At 34.7% G+C, this 19,167-nt stretch overlaps 10 protein-coding genes across 10 annotated transcripts; 4 read left to right on the top strand and 6 right to left on the bottom strand.

The window, feature by feature from the left end:
* Nucleotides 1–31: 31 nt before the first annotated feature.
* On the bottom strand, nucleotides 32–445 carry PPT2 (holo-[acyl-carrier-protein] synthase; the record flags this gene model as incomplete). Its single annotated transcript, XM_019181190.1, has 1 exon — nucleotides 32–445. One exon carries the CDS (start codon nucleotides 443–445, stop codon nucleotides 32–34), a length of 414 nt encoding a protein of 137 aa, XP_019042070.1.
* A 275-nt stretch (nucleotides 446–720) lies between these two features.
* FSF1 (Fsf1p) lies at nucleotides 721–1,704 on the top strand (the record flags this gene model as incomplete). Its single annotated transcript, XM_019181089.1, has 1 exon — nucleotides 721–1,704. One exon carries the CDS (start codon nucleotides 721–723, stop codon nucleotides 1,702–1,704), a length of 984 nt encoding a protein of 327 aa, XP_019042069.1.
* Nucleotides 1,705–1,859: 155 nt separating this feature from the next.
* On the bottom strand, nucleotides 1,860–3,798 carry ERG12 (mevalonate kinase). Its single transcript, XM_019186171.1, has 2 exons — nucleotides 3,309–3,798; nucleotides 1,860–3,250 (listed from the first exon to the last, which is right to left on the bottom strand). Exons 1-2 carry the CDS (start codon nucleotides 3,387–3,389, stop codon nucleotides 2,063–2,065), a joined length of 1,269 nt encoding a protein of 422 aa, XP_019042068.1. The 5' UTR covers nucleotides 3,390–3,798; the 3' UTR covers nucleotides 1,860–2,062.
* Nucleotides 3,799–3,882: 84 nt separating this feature from the next.
* YTM1 (Ytm1p) lies at nucleotides 3,883–5,217 on the top strand (the record flags this gene model as incomplete). Its single annotated transcript, XM_019184489.1, has 1 exon — nucleotides 3,883–5,217. The coding sequence occupies one exon, from the start codon at nucleotides 3,883–3,885 to the stop codon at nucleotides 5,215–5,217; it is 1,335 nt and encodes a 444-aa protein (XP_019042067.1).
* Nucleotides 5,218–5,270: 53 nt separating this feature from the next.
* Nucleotides 5,271–6,503, bottom strand: WICANDRAFT_77020 (uncharacterized protein; the record flags this gene model as incomplete). Its single annotated transcript, XM_019184488.1, has 1 exon — nucleotides 5,271–6,503. The coding sequence occupies one exon, from the start codon at nucleotides 6,501–6,503 to the stop codon at nucleotides 5,271–5,273; it is 1,233 nt and encodes a 410-aa protein (XP_019042066.1).
* A 2,246-nt stretch (nucleotides 6,504–8,749) lies between these two features.
* Nucleotides 8,750–9,535, top strand: WICANDRAFT_60904 (uncharacterized protein; the record flags this gene model as incomplete). Its single annotated transcript, XM_019183080.1, has 1 exon — nucleotides 8,750–9,535. The coding sequence occupies one exon, from the start codon at nucleotides 8,750–8,752 to the stop codon at nucleotides 9,533–9,535; it is 786 nt and encodes a 261-aa protein (XP_019042065.1).
* A 297-nt stretch (nucleotides 9,536–9,832) lies between these two features.
* Nucleotides 9,833–10,368, top strand: WICANDRAFT_12091 (gluconokinase; the record flags this gene model as incomplete). Its single annotated transcript, XM_019180521.1, has 2 exons — nucleotides 9,833–9,943; nucleotides 10,000–10,368. Coding segments are annotated over 2 exons (480 nt in total), but the record flags the coding sequence as incomplete, so codon positions are not given.
* A 218-nt stretch (nucleotides 10,369–10,586) lies between these two features.
* Nucleotides 10,587–12,290, bottom strand: SUV3 (ATP-dependent RNA helicase SUV3; the record flags this gene model as incomplete). Its single annotated transcript, XM_019181387.1, has 2 exons — nucleotides 10,587–11,300; nucleotides 11,358–12,290. 2 exons carry the CDS (start codon nucleotides 12,288–12,290, stop codon nucleotides 10,587–10,589), a joined length of 1,647 nt encoding a protein of 548 aa, XP_019042063.1.
* An 849-nt stretch (nucleotides 12,291–13,139) lies between these two features.
* Nucleotides 13,140–14,318, bottom strand: SSN3 (cyclin-dependent serine/threonine protein kinase SSN3; the record flags this gene model as incomplete). The annotated part of the gene is made up of 1 exon (XM_019185439.1): nucleotides 13,140–14,318. The coding sequence occupies one exon, from the start codon at nucleotides 14,316–14,318 to the stop codon at nucleotides 13,140–13,142; it is 1,179 nt and encodes a 392-aa protein (XP_019042062.1).
* A 481-nt stretch (nucleotides 14,319–14,799) lies between these two features.
* SPT7 (SAGA histone acetyltransferase complex subunit SPT7) lies at nucleotides 14,800–18,210 on the bottom strand (the record flags this gene model as incomplete). The annotated part of the gene is made up of 3 exons (XM_019185438.1): nucleotides 14,800–16,436; nucleotides 16,554–18,055; nucleotides 18,194–18,210. The coding sequence occupies 3 exons, from the start codon at nucleotides 18,208–18,210 to the stop codon at nucleotides 14,800–14,802; spliced, it is 3,156 nt and encodes a 1,051-aa protein (XP_019042061.1).
* Between the last annotated feature and the right edge of the window lie 957 nt (nucleotides 18,211–19,167).

The following is a 19,167-nucleotide window of genomic DNA, read 5'->3' as shown; positions in this document are numbered from 1 at the left end:
TGCATAGAATGTCCTTTTTTCGTTTATTAAATCAGTTGTTCAACTGTCGTAGTACTGAAGCTATCAATGTATCATCATCATGAGATATCGATAATAGAAACTCCTCTTTGGGGTTATTCTGCACATACAATCCACCAACCATGGGTCTCCCATTATCGGCATTATATTTGTACCACTGCTTGAATTTTTGAGACTGTTGTACTTTATCATCCAGACACTTGAATACAGCTTCTTTCATGGCCCAACTGCCAGCTAAAAGCCTTATTGTTCTATCCAATTGATCTTTGGCAACACATTCTTGAAACAAAGGTAACTCCTGCTCTGGATGGAGTATCTTCATCGCAAAAGTCTCTGTCTGTCTGCTTTTAAGCCCATTTCTAAGCACTATACTTTTAAACCTGGCCAGCTTCACAATATCTGTGCCTATTCCCAATACTTTGCTCATTGCCATAACAGTTCGTTTATCATTAACCTTCACGATTAACTCCGTTCAAGTTGAAAAATTGATGAAAAATTCCCAAATGGCTGAAGAAAAAAATAAAAAAAAATTAGTTACTCATCTTCGATAAAACCATCAACAAACTCATTAAATACAACACATCAACTAGAAAGGCCTTATACTCTCTAACCCTATATTTCTGCTCACCATCGATAATATTCATATATCCCCGGAGGATTTCATAGAACTAAATTTAGAATAGAGAAAACACAGAAAGAAAAATGGCATCATCAGTCCCAGGCCCAATAGCATTACCAGAATCCAAGTTTGATCTTTCAACATACTGGGGTCGTGTTCGTCATTGTGCTGAGATTTCAGATCCTACAATGTTATTAACAACGTCCTCATCATTAGATTCAGCAAAGAAATTGATCTCAGATTATAGAAATGGTATTTTATCCAAAATGACCCCAGAACTATGGCATGCTAAGAAAGTTTTAGACTCCACTGTTCATCCAGATACTGGTGAAACTGTTCTTTTACCATTCAGAATGTCATGTTGTGTCTTGTCCAATTTGGTTGTCACTGCTGGTATGTTGACACCAGGTTTAGGTACTGCTGGTACATTATTTTGGCAAGTTGCTAATCAATCATTGAATGTTGCAATCAACACTGCAAATGCCAATAAATCACATCCTTTATCAACAACTCAATTAATCCAAAACTATACTATTGCAGTTACTGCTTCTTGCTCTGTTGCTTTAGGTTTGAACTCTATTGTTCCAAGATTAAAATCATTATCTCAAAATACAAGATTAGTTTTGGGTAGATTAGTCCCATTCGCTGCTGTTGTCACTGCAGGTATTGTTAATGTTTTCGCTATGAGAAGTGAAGAAATCAGAAAAGGTATCACTGTTTTCGATAAGAATGGTGATGAAGTTGGTACTTCCAAAACTGCTGCAAAATATGCTGTTGGTGAAACTGCTGCTTCAAGAGTTATCAATGCTACTCCAATCATGGTTATTCCACCTTTGATTTTGGTTAGATTACAAAAAGGTTTCTTAAAAGGTAAAGGTACTGGTATCCAAACTTTAACTAACTTAGGATTAATCTTGACAACTTCTTTGGTTGCACTACCATTCGCTTTAGCTGTTTTCCCACAATATCAAGGTATAAGTGTTCATAAATTAGAATCTACATTAGCTGGTAAAAAGGATAAAGATGGTAATGAAATTGAAACTGTTTTCTTCAACAGAGGTATTTAGATATTGTTTTAGAGATGTAAATATTATTGTAAATTTAGAGAACTAGGTGAAGTAGAGCATGGCGTATATAGCAATACATGACTCGTAACTGTAATAGAATTATATGTAATACAACAATATGGTATATAATAAAGGTAACAATATTAATAAAATGTGGAGGATGCAAAAATAAATAAAACAAAGCAAGTAGATATAACAATATTAACAATTATGGAATGGGTATAAAAATGCAAAATCAATAAAACAGAGCAACTTATTTTAGAACAAAAAAAACGCTTAACTTATCACACAAGACAAATACAAATCACCATCACACAATTCATATAGAATCGAAAGAAAAAAGGGACTCAACCCCAAATCACCAAAACTTCCATCCTTCACAATTACCAACACCGATAGTAGCTTCAATTTCTTCGTTTGTTTTGAAGTTTTTGAAATCTTCAGGTTTGAAAGAGAACCCATTATTCAGAGTTAAAAATCCAACACCTTTGCCTCCTAAAGAAGTCTCGTACGTTTGATAACCTAATGCATCATATTTTTCAACCAGATTTTTCAAAACTTTCTCATCAACTTCATCATTCAACAATGTAATAGCACATCCACCACCACCTGCACCTGTCAATTTTGTTTTACCAATATTCAATTCATCCGTCAACATTCTAGCTCTTTCTAAGGTTGGATGACTAACGCCTAGGGCCACTAATAAACCATGATTGATTTGAAACAACTCTCTAAGTCTATTTCTAGCATGTTCATCCAAGAATGGCCTAATCATGATGTTGTAAGCTTCTCTGGTTAATGATTCAATAGCATCTAAGATATTCGAGCTTGTCTTTGGATACTCATTAGTTAGTCTTGTGACATTAGCAACCAACTCGGCAGTTCTTCTCGGTTGTGTTGTATTTGTCAATAATAATTTCAATGGTGGGAAGTTTCTCATTGTAGTACGAACACTTGGGATGGAACTTTGCATTCTTTGAAACATGACAGCACCACCATGAGTTGCAACAGCATTATCAATACCTGAAGGATTACCATGGATACATTTTTCTCCCATAAAAGCCCAAGAATCAATAAATAAAGAATCTTCATTATCCGCAGTTAGATCATCTTTCTTCAAAGATGCAGGTTTAACATGGTTACCCAATAATGATAAAGCAGCTGTGAGACAAACTGAAATTGAGGCAGAAGACCCTAGCCCAGCACCAATAGGTAAAGTTGAACGAACAGTAAATCTCAAACCTTCTGAATTCTTGTGACATAAATTGACATATAAATACAAGAATGAACTAGCAGCAGCATAGTATATACTTTTATCCAGATCACTCAACATCTTGGAAATTTCAGAAACTATTTCAGGAACTAATTCATCAGTTGGTTGAGGTTTTTCAGTTCTATATTTTTCAGCAATTGACCAAGGTAATTCTGAACTTTTCCATGTCTGATATAGACCAATATCTGGAAAGTCTAGTATAATTTCATCTTTGCTATCACTTGGAGAGACTAAAAGATATGTTCTCAATGAAACAGCGGCTGCGATAGCGGGCTATCACAAAGTTGGTTAGTTTTGAAAACAAATCATAATATTTCACAAGTATACTCACTTTACCAAAAACAGCAGCATGTTCACCGAAAATGATGACTTTCCCAGGAGAAGAGACAATAAACGGAGGACTTAGCGTCATATTCTGTAACCTATAGTGTTTTGTTCTATATTGAAAGGAGGGAATATTCAGTAAACTGGATATTGCTTTGAAATGAGGTATTGCAATGGAATTAGGCGCCTTCTTGTGATTTTTTTGCTGGTTTTTCTTTAAAGGGAGTTTAGTATCTTGAAGAGCCTGTCCTCATATGCTGAGCGAATGTGACTGTTAATTATTATTTGATCTTGAGCCAGAGACACCTTGGTCTTCTTTTTGCAAACGTATCAAGCGCCTAAACAAATTCACCATTTCATTTCGTTTAACTTTTTATCGTTTGTACAAAGAAAAAAAAATCAACTGTTGGGCCAAAAGAAAAGAGTCGAGGGTACGAAAAATTCAGTCACGTGGATAGCACATGACATTTCTATTACGAGGGTGCGATGCGAAGAGGAAAAATAAAAAAAATTTCAAAACGGTATAAGCTATTAAAGAGTGAAAACAGATTCAACTTTTGATATAAAGTGGGTGTGAAACGATGTCTGATAAGTCACAAATCAAAATCAAATTCTTCACTCGTGAAGAGGATGAGTCTTTACAAGTCAGTGAAAACCCATTATATGTTCCAATCTCATTGAAAAGATATGGTTTATCAGAAATTGTTAATCATTTATTAGAAACCGAAACTCCAGTTCCATTTGATTTCTTAATAAATGGTACTTTATTACGTACCTCCATTGATGAATATTTGACTGAAAATGCATTATCAAGTGAAGCTTTTCTAACATTGGAATATACCAGATCAGTCTTACCTCCATCATTTTTGGCTTCTTTCAATAATGAAGATTGGGTCTCATCTTTAGATGTTAAACATAACCAAATCTTATCAGGTTCTTACGATGGTATTGTTCGTACTTGGGATCTTTCAGGTAAAGTTCAAAAACAATTCAGTGGTCATTCAGGTGCTATCAAAGCTGTTAGATGGATCTCTGAAACAAGAGTTGCCAGTGCTGGTAATGATAGACAAATCCGTCTTTGGAAAGCTAGTGCGACTGATTCAAATGGTATCAGAGATCTAGATGAAGATGAAGATGAACCCGAAGAAGGTAAAACCTTGGCCATTTTAGAAGGTCATAAAGCTGCAATCAGCTCTTTAGCTGTTAATAATAATAGAATCTTATCTGGTGGTTATGATAATGCTATTGGGTTCTGGTCCACAAATTACAAAGAAATGACTAGTATCGATCCTTTAGCTGATCCAAATAATAATGTGACATCAACAGCTGCTAAAAAAAGAAGAAAATTAGCATTACAAGATGCTTCTATTAGACGTAGAGCACCTTTATCATTCTTGGAAGGACACTCACAACCGGTTGAAGATCTAATATTTGCACCAAATGACCCATCAGTTGCTTATTCAGTTTCACAAGATCATACAATCAAGACATGGGATTTGGTAACATCTCGTCCAGTTGATACAAGAACTACTGGATTTTCCTTATTGTCTATAACATCATTACCAAAATTGAACTTATTAGCATGTGGTTCATCAGCTCGTCATATAACGTTACATGATCCAAGAGCCTCAGCCACCACTGTTACACAATCCCAATTGATTGGTCATACCAATTTTGTTGTTTCATTAGCTGCAAGTCCTGATAATGATTATATGTTTTCATCAGGTTCACATGATGGTACTGTTAAAGTTTGGGATATCAGAGCACAAAAGGCACTATACACTATTACTAGAGAATCAAAGGCTCCAAAGGGTCAAGATAAAGTGTTTGCAGTTTCTTGGGACCAAACTGGTATTATAAGTGGTGGTCAAGATAAAAAGATTCAAATTAACAAAGGTACCCAACTTACAAAATAGACTAATAGAAGTGGGGACAAATAAAAAAAAGTTAATGCATGTTTGTATATTATTCATTTTGATGCTGTAAATGAAGATGTCCATCTTCCTAATCCATAATAACCTTGCCATAAACCTTTTGTATCTGTCAGATAACCGGAAATTTCAGCTCCATAAGGTTTTGGTTCATCAACATCTTTCCAACCTCTTAATTTGCGAAGTTTTCTGAGTTCCTCTAGTGAGAATTCCACTTTTGGTGCAGTTCCATATTTCAGAGGTCCAATGTTGATCCATAATCCCTTTTTATGTCCTATGAGTTTCTCTATACCATCAAAATATTGAAATAAGTTTTCTGCAGTGTCAATGAAAAATGCAGTGACAATAACAACATTATCATATTGGTCAATATCAGGGACTTGAAACTTTCTAAAATCACCATAGTTATTAACAAGGTTACCAGGTTTTTCAGTAATTCTTTTGAAAGAAGTACTTCTCAATTGATTTTGTTCAGAAACATGATGAGAATATGTATGTATGAATGGATGAATTTTGAAACTTTCAGGTTTTGAAGAATAAACAAATTCATTACACAAGTACATCAATTGTGAAAATTCAACCGAATGAACGCTTGCAAATTGGGGAGTCATTGATGCTAATTCATGGGCCACTCTACCTAACCCAGATCCAGGAACAACCACAACTGTTTTAGCTCTTTCCTCGGCAGTTGGTATACTATTATTAATATTTGTGTTGATGTAATCAAATAATGGTTTCAGTTCTGGATCACCTAACTCTGTCCAATCTCTTGTGAAATGGCATAATGCTTCAATTACTCTTGAATTATCTTTATATAGTGCACTTCTTTGCTCTAGTTCAGTGATTCCATATCTGGTGATAGCTTCTTCCGCAATCTTCTTTGCCAATTTAGCGTTGGTTTCAATGGCTTTATCTGTGTTATGTATATGCTCAAAGTAACCAATTTCTTTAGCTTGTTTAAAATCTTCATAACTAATTCTTTTCAAATTTTTGAGTTTCCTATTATTCCAAGCTAATGCTCTTGATCTATAACTTTTGAAACTTGCAACTGCATTTATAAGATCTTGTCTATCTGAAGTTAAATCTTGTTGAATGAATTTCTTAATTAACCATGAAAATGCATTGGTTTTGTAAATCGATGAGGCCATACCAACTAAGAATACCACAATTGGTAGTTTTGAATTCGGAACTATTTGAGCTGAAAGTGAGTAAATAAGCAAAAGAATGGAGAATCTGGTCAGCAGAAAGTTTGTATCTGACTGCGCATCCATCCTCTATGACAAATTTGTAGCTTCCTTGGTGGAAAAAGAGATCAGATCAAGACCGAGATTGTACTTATGGCCCAACGTTAACCATAGTTGTTGAAAAAAAGCTTCAGCAATCTGGTCGCGGAAAAAAAATGTTGAAACCTTCACAATATAAGTTTTGTCGAATGAAACTCCAGTTAATTGAGGAAGTTTTTGAAGATTAACCCAGGCTTTACGTGTTTGTTTGCTTCAGGTTTCAATGAATGTTTTTTGGTTCAGGTTGGTTCTAATTGTTGAAAGTCTTGTTTCTCATGAGCAATAAGTGTTCAGATATTTGAATCTGAACTAGACAGGAATTGTCAAAATACATGGGCCAAATCGTCAAACAATAACCTCAATTGCTGTCTTTCAATTGTGTGCTTCTCTGTTCGTTAAGTTGAAGATGAAATAATTTTCTGGTTGATGCCCTTGGTTCTTCCCTTGCGGATATAAGCGGGTTATTATAATAAGCTTTTGTGTCAACTATTTCAAGATTTCTCTGGACTAGGGATTCAATCCTCAGGGCTCATTGTTGAAAGATTATACTGTGTGTCTTCCTTCAATGTGAGGTGGGTGGTGTATTTTGAAGATTAAAACGCAACAATAAGCTATAATTTCACCCTATTACAACAATCACTTTCCTCGTCATCAATTCATTGGCAATTTATCATTCATTCCAGCCTCCAAACATAGCACACACCTAGGCTTAATCCACCATAAATTGACTAAGGCTCAGACTCAATATCCAAATGAGGGCATTACCACCTCCAAGAAAGTCAAGGGCTAGAGCATTCAAAAGATTTCTCCACAAGTTGTACAGGATCATTACATTTCAATTCTTATTCCAAAGAAAGAGAAGCATTTTAGTGAGAAGAAGGAGAACCCCATTTCATTTGTCTAGTAGGAAGTACAAAGTCAAGCTGCCCAAAAGATATTCATCCACTCATAGAAACTTTTGGTTCAAGAAAGGACCCGTTTTACCAAATGTTACAGAATTGGGTGATGATTTGAACCAGATCCAAAAGCATTTTCCTACTTCACAAATTCAATTCAAGGCTGTTAATAGAAGGAGTCGCTTTAGATTAACCGGTGTTGATAGACGGTACATGAGACGTCTGCTTAGAAGATTTGCTTACAAATTGTATTCACCAAGGAGAACTCGAGGGATGAGTAACCTAAATGTTGTGGTGGATATATGAAGATACTGTTTCTGGTGACAACTTAACTTCCATTGACTTGTTCTGCTCCTTCCAATAGTGCCTGCGTTCAAGTATTCTTACTCAATCAATTCAATTGTTATACATCAAATGCTGAGCAGTAGGCACACTTCGTTATTGATCAAAAGCCTTTGACTGGTATTTCTAATTGCATATTCATTGACCCTTTTACTCATATGTAGTAATCCCTGTAGGTCGTGTATTCGGCACAACCAACTAGACTGGATGGCTGGCTACTTGTTATGCTATATAGCTCCTATTGTTTTATTGTTCTGGAGCAAGAAGTTGAAGTTTTCGTGGACGCGTTGAAGATTTTGTGTCAAAAGACAATTTTGACGATAAAAATAGCATGTCAAAAGGCATAACCTGTGACTAGAACGCGAACAAACTGAGCTCCTTTCAAAACAAAACATAATATGGCCAGTTTACTCACCATCCTATATCCTCTGCGACCTGTCTACCATTTGTACCACACCTTAAAGTGTACCTCAAAACTAAGTTTAGTTCATTTGTATCAAACGCGGTCAAAATTCAATTTGTCTTTCCTTTTGCGGAAACGCGACATGCATAACGGTTTTTTGATATGAGCCATGTTTGGAAAATTAAAAGGTACACAGGTAAACAAATAAAGTAAATAAGTACTATTTTGGCAATGCCAGTTGGACTATTCGGGAATCTAGATCACAATAGCAAGGACTGCTACCTTTTGCGTACTTTGCAATGCTCTGGTATGCTGGCTGTACACCTTGGTGCACTAGTTTGGAGCACGTACCTTTCACAAACTAGTCCTATCCAAAATATTTACTAGTGGGTACCTTCAACACCATGGTATATAACATCAGTATGTTCCCACAAGTTGGATCTTTTATGCTGGTTTGAAAAATCCTCTCTTTGATATCTCATTCCATTCCTTTATCTGAAAGCTATCAATCTACATTCATTAAAACTCATATACACCAACTTCATTTCATTCATTCTAAATAAACTATACACACTCATTCATACACATACACAATGAAAATTCCAATCATCTTGACGTTCACTTTAAGTTTGTTAGCTTCTACCACATTTGGTTTCCCTCTACTACGTATCTTTGCTAGAAACACAGATGGTGGTTATTCATATTCAAGTTCCTTACTTGCAGCCCCAACAAATGGTTATAACCAGACAAACTCTTATCAATCTAGTGCAGCTGCAAGCCCAACTTTCGGTAAAGGATATTTCAATACAACAAGTAAAGCCACTGGTGGTGGAGGTTCAGGTAACACACAAGTTCATACAGCAACCGTCACTCAAATCCATACACTAACACAAACCAATGATGCTGGTGAAGCTGTAACCACTACATTGACTTCAACTATCCAAACCCAAATCACACAATCTGCCGCTGCTAATTCTGCTCAAGGTGGAGGTGATGGTAATGTTGAAGCCGTCAGTACTGGACAAGATAATGATGATGACTCTGGAAATACAGCAAATGGTGGATCAACTTCAGCTACTGAAACAGTTATGGTTACTGCAACCGTTACACTTCCACCTCCATCATCATTAGGCTCAAATGGTGGTGCTGCTGGATCATCTACAGGTTACAACTATGCAAACACCACTATCACAACATCAAGTCTTTCATCATATGCTTTGAACTCAACTAGCTCATTGAACAACAACACAACTAGTGCTGGTGGTGATTTGAATTCAACCTCTAGTATTGCAACAACAGGTGCAAGCTCAAGTGCAGCACCACTCACATCTTTAACTGGAGTTAGTGCCTCTTCTAGTTCTGTTTCCACTGCAACCTAAGCTAAGTCCTCTTTCTTCTCTTTCAATAGATCGTTTCGTTATATTTCAGATTAATATTGTAGCTATGGTAACCAGAAATCATACGCGATACCCGTGCCACATTGGCAGTGCTGGCCCTTGCCAAATAATTTCTCCACCAAAAGCTGTTCTCCGGAAAAATCTCCATACAAAATTCAAATCGGCTTGCTGATGTACGAGAAAACTTTGAGAAATTGCAACAAAGTATAAATGTTTGGTTGTCCACTCCTTATAAGATCTTTGTAAACAGGTTCAAGATATACAGAGATGCCACAAACAGTCATAGTCATAGCTGGTACTGCAGGGACTGGGAAGTCCACTGTGGGTGTCGAAGTTGCTAAAAAGTACAATTCAAAGTTCATTGAAGGTGACAGTCTTCATCCAAAAGAGGTGTGTATAATGAGCTATCTGATGCACAATGAATAATCTACTAACACTATCTCAAGAATGTTGACAAAATGTCAAATAACATTCCTTTAACAGATGAGGATAGATGGGGATGGTTGGAACAAATTGCATTACAATCTGCAAAAGCTGCTAGTGAAGTCGATTCAAAAGTATCTGTTGTATCATGTTCAGCATTGAAGAAAGTTTATAGAGATTATATCCAAGAAAAATCTCAAGACACCAAGTTTGTCTTTGTGTTCTTATATGCTACAATTGATGAACTGATTAGAAGAACTCAACTTAGATTGAAACACTATATGAAATCAACAATGTTGGAGAGTCAATTTGCCATTACAGAACTTCCAAAACCTGATGTGGAACCAAATGCTCAAGTTATTGATGTTACTAAAAAGACTGTTGATGAAGTGATTTCTGCTGCCGTTGAATTTGCGTCCAAATTCACCTCAAGTCAAGCATCTTAGATAGATAAAGAACATGTTTCATTTTAAACATCTACACCAAATACTATTGTATCTTTACTTTTCATTAAACCATCGTAAACAAACAGCACCAGTTCATAAACTATATACATATTTGGAAGGAACTGGATAGCTCTTATTCACAAAAAAGCCCTTATCTATATGATTCATGTCAAACGTTCTTCTCTTTTGGCACTAACAGCACCATCATTAGATCTAAACCTCTTTTTACTCTTCTTTGGATGACGACCAATACCATGATATTTGACTTGTTTCAAAATCTTTTCAATCTTTGCTTCCAATAAATCTTTGATTTCAACAGCACATTCTCTATCAACAAAAAAGGATGGGTATCTATTATTCATCCATAAAAACAACAACACATATTTATGGAGCTCTTCAAATTGACCCAATTTTTCATCACTAACTTCTTCTGGCTTTAAGCATCTAAAAGGTAAAATATTATCATAATCTAATAATGACTTAGTGTAACCTTTTGCAATTGTTTCAGAGTATGCATAAATAACATCTGCAAATAATGGCACATACACACCTAATGGTGCTGTACCAATACGCAATTGATCATCAATCAACAGGTTTGGAATTTTTGTGAAAACTTCACCCATTGATATTCTATCTCTTGTATCAGCAATAGCATATAACGGAACATCTTTAACTTCTTTTTCAAAGGCTTGAATAACAGTGGTGAATGGAGTACCTGCTGGAAATTCACTAGTATAATGTGTCCAAATCTCATCACTTGGCCAAATAATTGCCTTATCTAGGAAAATTGTTGGTTTTGAAATGTTTTCACGGATATGTTCTAGTGTTTCTTTAAAGAAAGCACCAACAAGACCCACTGAAGTTGATTTTTTAGCTTGCTCTTGTTTCAAATCAGGCATATTCGACTCTGAACTATCACCAACACTTGGCGCAACTTTGAAACGACCAGCCCTACCTCCAATTTGTTTAACATGAGGACTTTCTAAATCTTCTAGTCTCACACCATTGAATTTTGAATGGTTGTCAAAAATAACACGATTAATACTTAGGTTCAACCCCATCCCAATAGCATCAGAGGCGACCAAAACATCATATTCACCTCTGTTGAATTTAGCAGCTTCTGTACTTCTAACTTCAGCAGGTAATGCACCATAGATAACACCACATTTCAGCTTAGTTTTTGTTTGGATTTGTTCTTTATATGCCCATATTCTTTTCTTACTGAAAGCAACAATACAATCACCCTTTTTCAATCCTTCCAATCCTCTAATGGTACCTTCTTCAACTGATAATTTACCTAATCTCTCATATTTGTTAACGAAAACTTCGTCACCTGTAATACTAGCGATTTTCTTAATCAATGGTATAACACTTTCTTCACCACATAAATGAACTTCTTTAGCATGAACACCAAGAAGAGCATTTGTCCAAGCCCAACCTCTACCTCTATCACCAAGCATTTGAATCTCATCCAATACAACAACTTCATAGTTTCTTGCTGTGCTAACCATCTCCACTGTACCACTTGATAATGGAGCTTCCATACCATACTCATCTAAATCCTGGATAACTTCTTCCCCAGTGACTAAATTACAACGGGTCCCCTCTGCTTTAAATCTTTCATAAATTTCTCTAGCCAATAATCTTAAAGGTCCCGCATAATAACCATTATTAGATTCTTTTAATCTTTTCAAAGCATGATATGTTTTCCCAGAGTTTGTTGGACCAACATGAAGTATTAATTTTCTTCTCAATTTACGAGCTTGAGGAAACCATTCTGCAGGGTTTGAAATATCAACACCAAGTTTCCTTGCTGGTAAATTTGCCGACAGGAAAGTGAATAAAACAGCATGATATGCATTTTCCATAATTTGATACGCCCTATCCATTGGTTCTTCGATGTTTTTCTTTTTGAAGTAACTTTCCACAACTGGATTAGTTGTAAGGGTATTATACATTAATATTGGAGCAATTGTACTATGCGGACTTATAAGTTCTTCCAATTGGAATACATAATTTTCTGGCTCTTTGAATTCATTAAGGGCAGCTTCAAAATCTGTTTTGAATTTATCTAGGGCTTGTTCAGCAGATTGATGGAATCCAGGAATGTTGTGATAATGCTTATATAAAAACTTGTTCAGTAAGACGTTCTGTTTTAAATGATTATATGATTCTTCCACCACCAATTTAAATTCTTCATCTTTCCGGAAAACAGATGCTCCATTGCTGATCTGGAGTTCTTGCATTTTTTTACTACCTGATATGAACCCCGATGCTCCATTTTGGTCAGAAGTGGAACCTATCCATTCATTATCTCTAAAACTCATCAATTTTTGCTTATTGAAACGCCTTCTTTTGTGTCCAATCATTCTAACCTGTTGAGCCCTAGAACATGATAAGGCTCTAGGAATTAGGCTTATGAGCCTATTGGTCCTCAGTAGCATAGCTATTCTAGTCTATTATAATCAAGATCTCTAGTGGCTTCTTGACCATACTCTCGTAACACTTATTGAGATGAGCTCGTGAAAAAATTATGTGGTGTTGGGATTTTTCGCGAAATGGTAATTCAACCATCACAAGTTGGCAGACTATGTATAAAGGTATCACATTAATAATATTCTCGCCATTCAAGAGTTAAGTCTACATAAAGGACACTTTCATAACACGTAAACATTAGCAACTTGAATAAATATCATTCTTTTTTTTCTTTTCTTTTATCATTTTTGTCTCTTTCTCGAATGTATTGAATCATGATCAGAATTCAACCCTCTCTTCATAGTTGGAGCAGCTGAAGTGATATCACTATCATCAAATTGGATTCTTCTTAATGGATATTTAAACTGTTGTCCTTCGAAAATGTTTTCTGAAACTCTTGGGTTCTCTAAGAAATAAGGATGCAATAATGCGTCAAATGCAGTCATTCTCTTTGCAGGATCATATTCTAATAAGCTTTGTAAAAGTAATAATCCTCGCTTGTTTGAAGCACCAATTGATTGGTACCATGCTTGTAAATTGGATGGGAATTGTTTAAATTGTTGTAATGCAGGATATTCTGGATATTTAGGTAATGAAGGCCATTTATCTTTTGATGGAGTTCCTAAAATTTCCACAATTTTTTGCATTTGATTTTTTTGAAATGGAACATTTTTCTTGTTATCCATTTTAGCTTCTTCACCTTTAAAAATTGGTCTCAGTGCTAATAATTCAGCCAATATACATCCAACAGCCCATAGATCAATTGCTGGAGTATAATGTCTTCCACCTAGTAATAATTCAGGTGCTCTATACCAGATGGTAACAACAACTTTATCACCATTATATAACGATTGTAATGGATTGTTGAATTTTCTGGCTAGACCTAAATCACCAATTTTAACAACACCTTCACTTGTAACCATGATATTTGCAGGTTTTAAATCTCTATGTAACACCCAATTTTGATGTAAATAAGAAACACCATTCAACACTTGCCACATTATAGATTTAACAGTTTGCTCGGGTATTGGTTTTGTATCAGGATGTGAATGGAAATGAATAATTTGTAATAAATCATGTTCAGCAAATTCAAAAACCATATAGATACATTTATTCTCCAAAATGATTTCAATCAACTTGGTTATATTCTTATTGTTTAGTTCACGACATAATGCCATTTCTCTTGATGCTGATTGAGATATCCCTGTATAATAAACAACTTCCCCTTCTTTATCAGCTTTAAATTTTTTAATTGCAAATAATCCCGAATTTTTAGGTTCTTTTGATTTAGCTTTGTAAACTCTTCCATAAGTACCTGATGCAATATATCCCACTATATCATATTTTTGCAAAACAGATTTCCTAATAGCATCTTTTCTCGTCTTGTACGGTAATAAAGTGAAAACATTATTACTTGCCATCAGTGCAGGTCTATTCTGATACATTGTCGGCTGTTGTGACTGTTGTTGTTGTTGCTGCTGCTGCTGTTGTTGCATCTGTTGGACTTGCTGAAACTGAAGCTTTTGAGCAGCACTGATTCCATTCGGTTGTTGAGACCTCTGTTGTTGTTGAAGCCTCAACAGATATTCTCTTTGTAATTGAGTTGTATTTTGATGTTGCCTCGATTGGTTCGGATACATCAGATGCTGTATTTTATGATTCACTGATTCTTGATCTTTTGTAATGTTCTTGAAGATTGGTAACCTTTCTCTATGGTACTCTTTTCTCTTTGTAAATGTTTTCTTCTCAAAGCTTTATCGGATTCTTAATCGAAGAGTTCCACAACTTGTTTCTATCGCAGATTTTGGCCAAAGAAAAATTCGCGAAAATTATATTTGTGCTCATATTGGCTGCTGCTAAAACTACAATTATTTTAGAAGTTGAAGTTTTCATTGATCGTTTCTAGCTTTCTGCAATTGGCGACAAAGCAACAGGGACTCCTAATTCAGATTTGATACCATTTTTTTTATCATCTTCTTCAGGTAAAAAGAAAGTTTGTGGCGTAATTTTCTTCTTTGAAGGTGTAATTTTACCAGTTGGTGGAAGTTTTGGTTTTGATGGTTTTTTAGGATAATCTTCATCATCCAGGATGATCACACCTTTAGCTTCACTCAAATATTCGTTAATTTCTCTCTTGGATTTCATTTGTTTGGTATGATAATGCTTGGTCTTTGCCAAACAATCACGTAAAAATGGTTGTAAAAGTTGAATTTCCTTCTCTATATCATCTTGAGATAATCTTTTGAAAGGAGCATTTTCAAATTCTTCACGATGGATTTTCTTTGGATCATCAATACTATTTGCTTCATTGAATTTTGATTGTAGTAAATGTAATGGGATAGAATTACCCAACATACTAAACTCTTTATCAAGACCTAATTCTTTAAACCCAAAGAAATCTTCACCAATTTCATTTGAGAAATCACCAGACAGGAACTGCTCACTATTATCAGTGAAATTTTTTTCAGTCATTTCAATCGCTGGTCTTAATAAAGCTTTTAAAAACCCTGATATTTTAATTTTCAAATCTTTTAATTTCCCATTCTGCTTTAGAATGTTTTCAGTGACATAGGTATGTAATTCATCTGGTTTGTTCAACCCATTTTGTAATAATGACAACAATAAAACATTCTTCTCCTTTTGGTTTTTATTTATACTTGGAGTTTCTAAATGAGTCTTTATTGATTTAACCAAATTATCCATATAATCACCAGCAATTTGAGTCAATGTATCGACTGCAAATAATTCAGTTGACTCGAATCCATTCTGCATTGCAATTTTCCCAATTCTTTTCCTCATTACAAAATAAATCAATTCTTTATTCAATTTATCATGGTTCTCTAGTCTTGAAACAGGATCAATATCAATTGAATCATCAATTTTTTCAATCTCTGGAGGTTTTAATTGTGTATGGTGAACAAATTGTTGTTGTTGCATTTGTCTAATCAATGAAATTTTAAAACAAATTTTCCTTATTTCTTGCATTTCTTCAATGTTTTCATTGATAATTTTATTTAACCCACCATCTATTGGGGCAAATGGAGAAGGTTTCAAACCTTTCTGTATAACTTCATCAATCAATTTAGATTCATGACGTTCCAACTCATCATCATCAACACCTTTGTATGGTAATGAAGGAAACCCACCAGTAACATCATATTCTATTAGATAAGGATCATCTTCCTGGGATCTATTGTGTGAACTTTTAACATGTTTCTTATTTTCTGAATAATTTTTAAGATATGATTGGAAATTATTCATTTTTTTAGAATCTCTCAGTATTGCTTCACTATCTGAATTCAATTTATTATCTTTAAATAAATCAGATCTTTTCATACAAAAATCAGCTCTTGCCTTTGCAGTTAAATTTTTCCAAGTTTGAATTTCCAAATCATCCTTATCATTATCTTCTTGATTTAAATATTCATTTGAATCACCTTGATCCTCTTCTTCAGCTTCAGTTGTATCAGCGGGCAGTATTTGTGAAGTATTAGCAGCAGCAGCTGTTGTTTGAAGATTTGAAGGTGCAGGTGTTGAAGCTGCACTTGTTGGTAAAGTTGAATTTGCACCATTTTTAGATGCAGAAGTTGATGGTATGGCTTTTGATAAAGGGTGGTCAGCAGCAGGTGTGCCTACTTCACTTTGAGGAGGTTCACTATGACTCTGTGAATCTTTCTCTTCACCAGATCTTGTTCTTTTCTTACCCTTTTTAGATGTTGTTTTACTTGACATGGCGCCGCCCGATGGGGCAGGAGTTGATGGATCTTCATTTTCAGCCTCCACTTCAGATCTATCTCTAATGGTGATATCAGGTATTATTGGTATCAAAGTTAATGATTTTTTTTGCATTGCAATTGCATGAGCTCTTAGGAAATGTTTTGGATCAGAATTATAAGTTAAACAATTTTTCCAAATAAGCATAACGTCATCAACAAATTCTGTTTTGGATTTATATTGGAAATTTTTCAATTTTTTCAAAATAGTGTTTAAATCCATTGGTTTTTTAATTACTTGAGCATAGTTTGGAGCTTCTCTTTTACTAACTTTATTTAAAAAAGCAGTTGAATGTTCAGTATAACCTCTTAGTTCCATGACAACTTTTTCACAAGCTTCATATAATTCTTCTTGTCCAATTTTATCATCAGAAGCCCATTTTGATCTATTTTTGCGAACATCCATGATTAATTGTCTTAACTCATTGTCTTGTAGATTTAATTTTTCTTTATTATCATCAATTGATTGTAATAAATGTTTTAACGAAAGATTAGCAGCACCAAGGTTCATTGCGAAAGTATCCTTTATTGAACCTGTATTTTGATCCTCCAGTAGTAATTTATCATTTTCTTCCAATTTTCTTCTTTTAATTAAAGTTTCACGATCATTTTCAAAATTATGATAAATTTTATTGAAATTATCAATAAGAATCTTATTATCCAGTTGACTAGTATCATTTTGAGCAATGGGTACTTCTAAAATGATGTTTCCATTTTCATCTTGATCTCTGGTGATTGTTTCTTGATTTTTTTCATCTTGCTCATTATCATTTGGTTTTCCAGCTTCCTCTTCCTCATCTTCATCATCATCATCATAATCTTCATCTTCATCAATTTTTCTTGCTGGTTCAATACTTGTTGATACTTCAACTTTAGGTTGTTCAGGTTCTTCATTTTCAAAGATCTCATACTCATCAATATTTTTACCTTCACTGTCATAATAAAAATCAATAGCTTTTTCCCAAAGAATATAACGAACTTTTAAAGAAAGCGCTCTAGCAGACTCCACACCATTAGATATTGTAGATTCATTTAGGTTCTCTTCATTGGACTCTTGTTGTTGTGGTGGTTGCTGTTGTTGATCTTGATCCTTTTGTGAATCCTGATTGTTATCCTTTGGGGTATTATTATTGTTCTCATTTTCAACAGGTGTAGATTCTTCATCCTTTTCTTGTTCCTTTTCAGTATGCTCAGCTTCATAGAATTTCAAAAATATCTTGGAGTCCAGGAATGCCTTAAATAATTCCTTCTTGTTTTGAGGATCATTAAATATCTGATCAAGTACAAGTAATTGTTGATTTGTGAGGTAGTAATCAAACACTTTCTTGGACCATAAATTCAATGCGATGGCGTATAAGCTATCCAAATTATTGGTCTCGAATATCCTGAGCTTGTCACTCATCTTTGGTTGATATCTTTCAATTGGATGTTCTGGGATAGTTTACGCCAAATTCAACCTCTGACGTTTACAATTATACGCACCTTCTTCAACATCAACAACCGAAAAATTCAGAATAACTCACCCTCGGAAGTATGTCATGTGATATTCACGTGAGCAAGAGTTGAATTTCGGGAATATGATTATTACACGGGCTGTCTACTGCACAAACGACAAGCTAAGTATGGGGTTTCAATAAAAGTATCAATTATGCTTGGTAATTAGAGATTGATCATAAACTCAGAACTAGATAAAAAACTAGTTCAATACTAATGATCAATGGAATCATCATTCTGAGATTACATAAGAAATTAATAATGCGCGTCATTTTTCAGGAAATCAAAGAAAAATGTGAACAAATTAATATCAGCAATATTTGTATTATAACATGTCTTGCTTTGATAATAGCTGATTTTTTGTTAGTATGGTTGTCACCTACAAATATGAATTTCGCAGCTGATGCTTGCATGATCTGGTTTTTCAAAGTGACCTTGTCTTTAGACGACTTTCTTATTGTCTTTACTAGCATTTTTATGACATAGGGTCATGATAATTATTTGAATAACATAGTCTGGTTGTACTTAATAAACATGGCATTCGATAAAATTACATGGATCTTCCAGATCTTTCCTAGGTTTATAACATTATAATAGCTTTCCCGCTAATTGAGTGGGATATATTAGTTCAAGGGCGCACAATGGTGGAACTGCTTTAATATTTCCATCATCTCAAATCCACAACCATGTTTACCCAACTTTTAATAGATTCATTAACGCTATATGCTTGTTTTTGATCAAAGTTGGATAGAATAAACATGATGACTTTTGATGATATCAATTTTGTAGTTAACAAGATACAAATCGATCTAATTAAGGCCACAACTGGGCTATCAACGCACAGAAAAAACAGAGAACACTCAAATATGCCACCCACTACTTTTTTCACACTATTCTATTCGGTAAAACACGTAATTTACAACCCAATACTACAATCCTCTTTCCACGTATTTCCTCTTTGGTGAAATTTCGCGTCTGTGTTTCGCGTACCGCCTTTTTTTTT

This window comes from Wickerhamomyces anomalus, assembly GCF_001661255.1.
Source record: "Wickerhamomyces anomalus NRRL Y-366-8 unplaced genomic scaffold WICANscaffold_1, whole genome shotgun sequence".
NCBI lineage: Eukaryota > Fungi > Ascomycota > Saccharomycetes > Phaffomycetales > Wickerhamomycetaceae > Hansenula > Hansenula anomala.
This window is presented reverse-complemented; position numbering and strand designations above follow the sequence as displayed.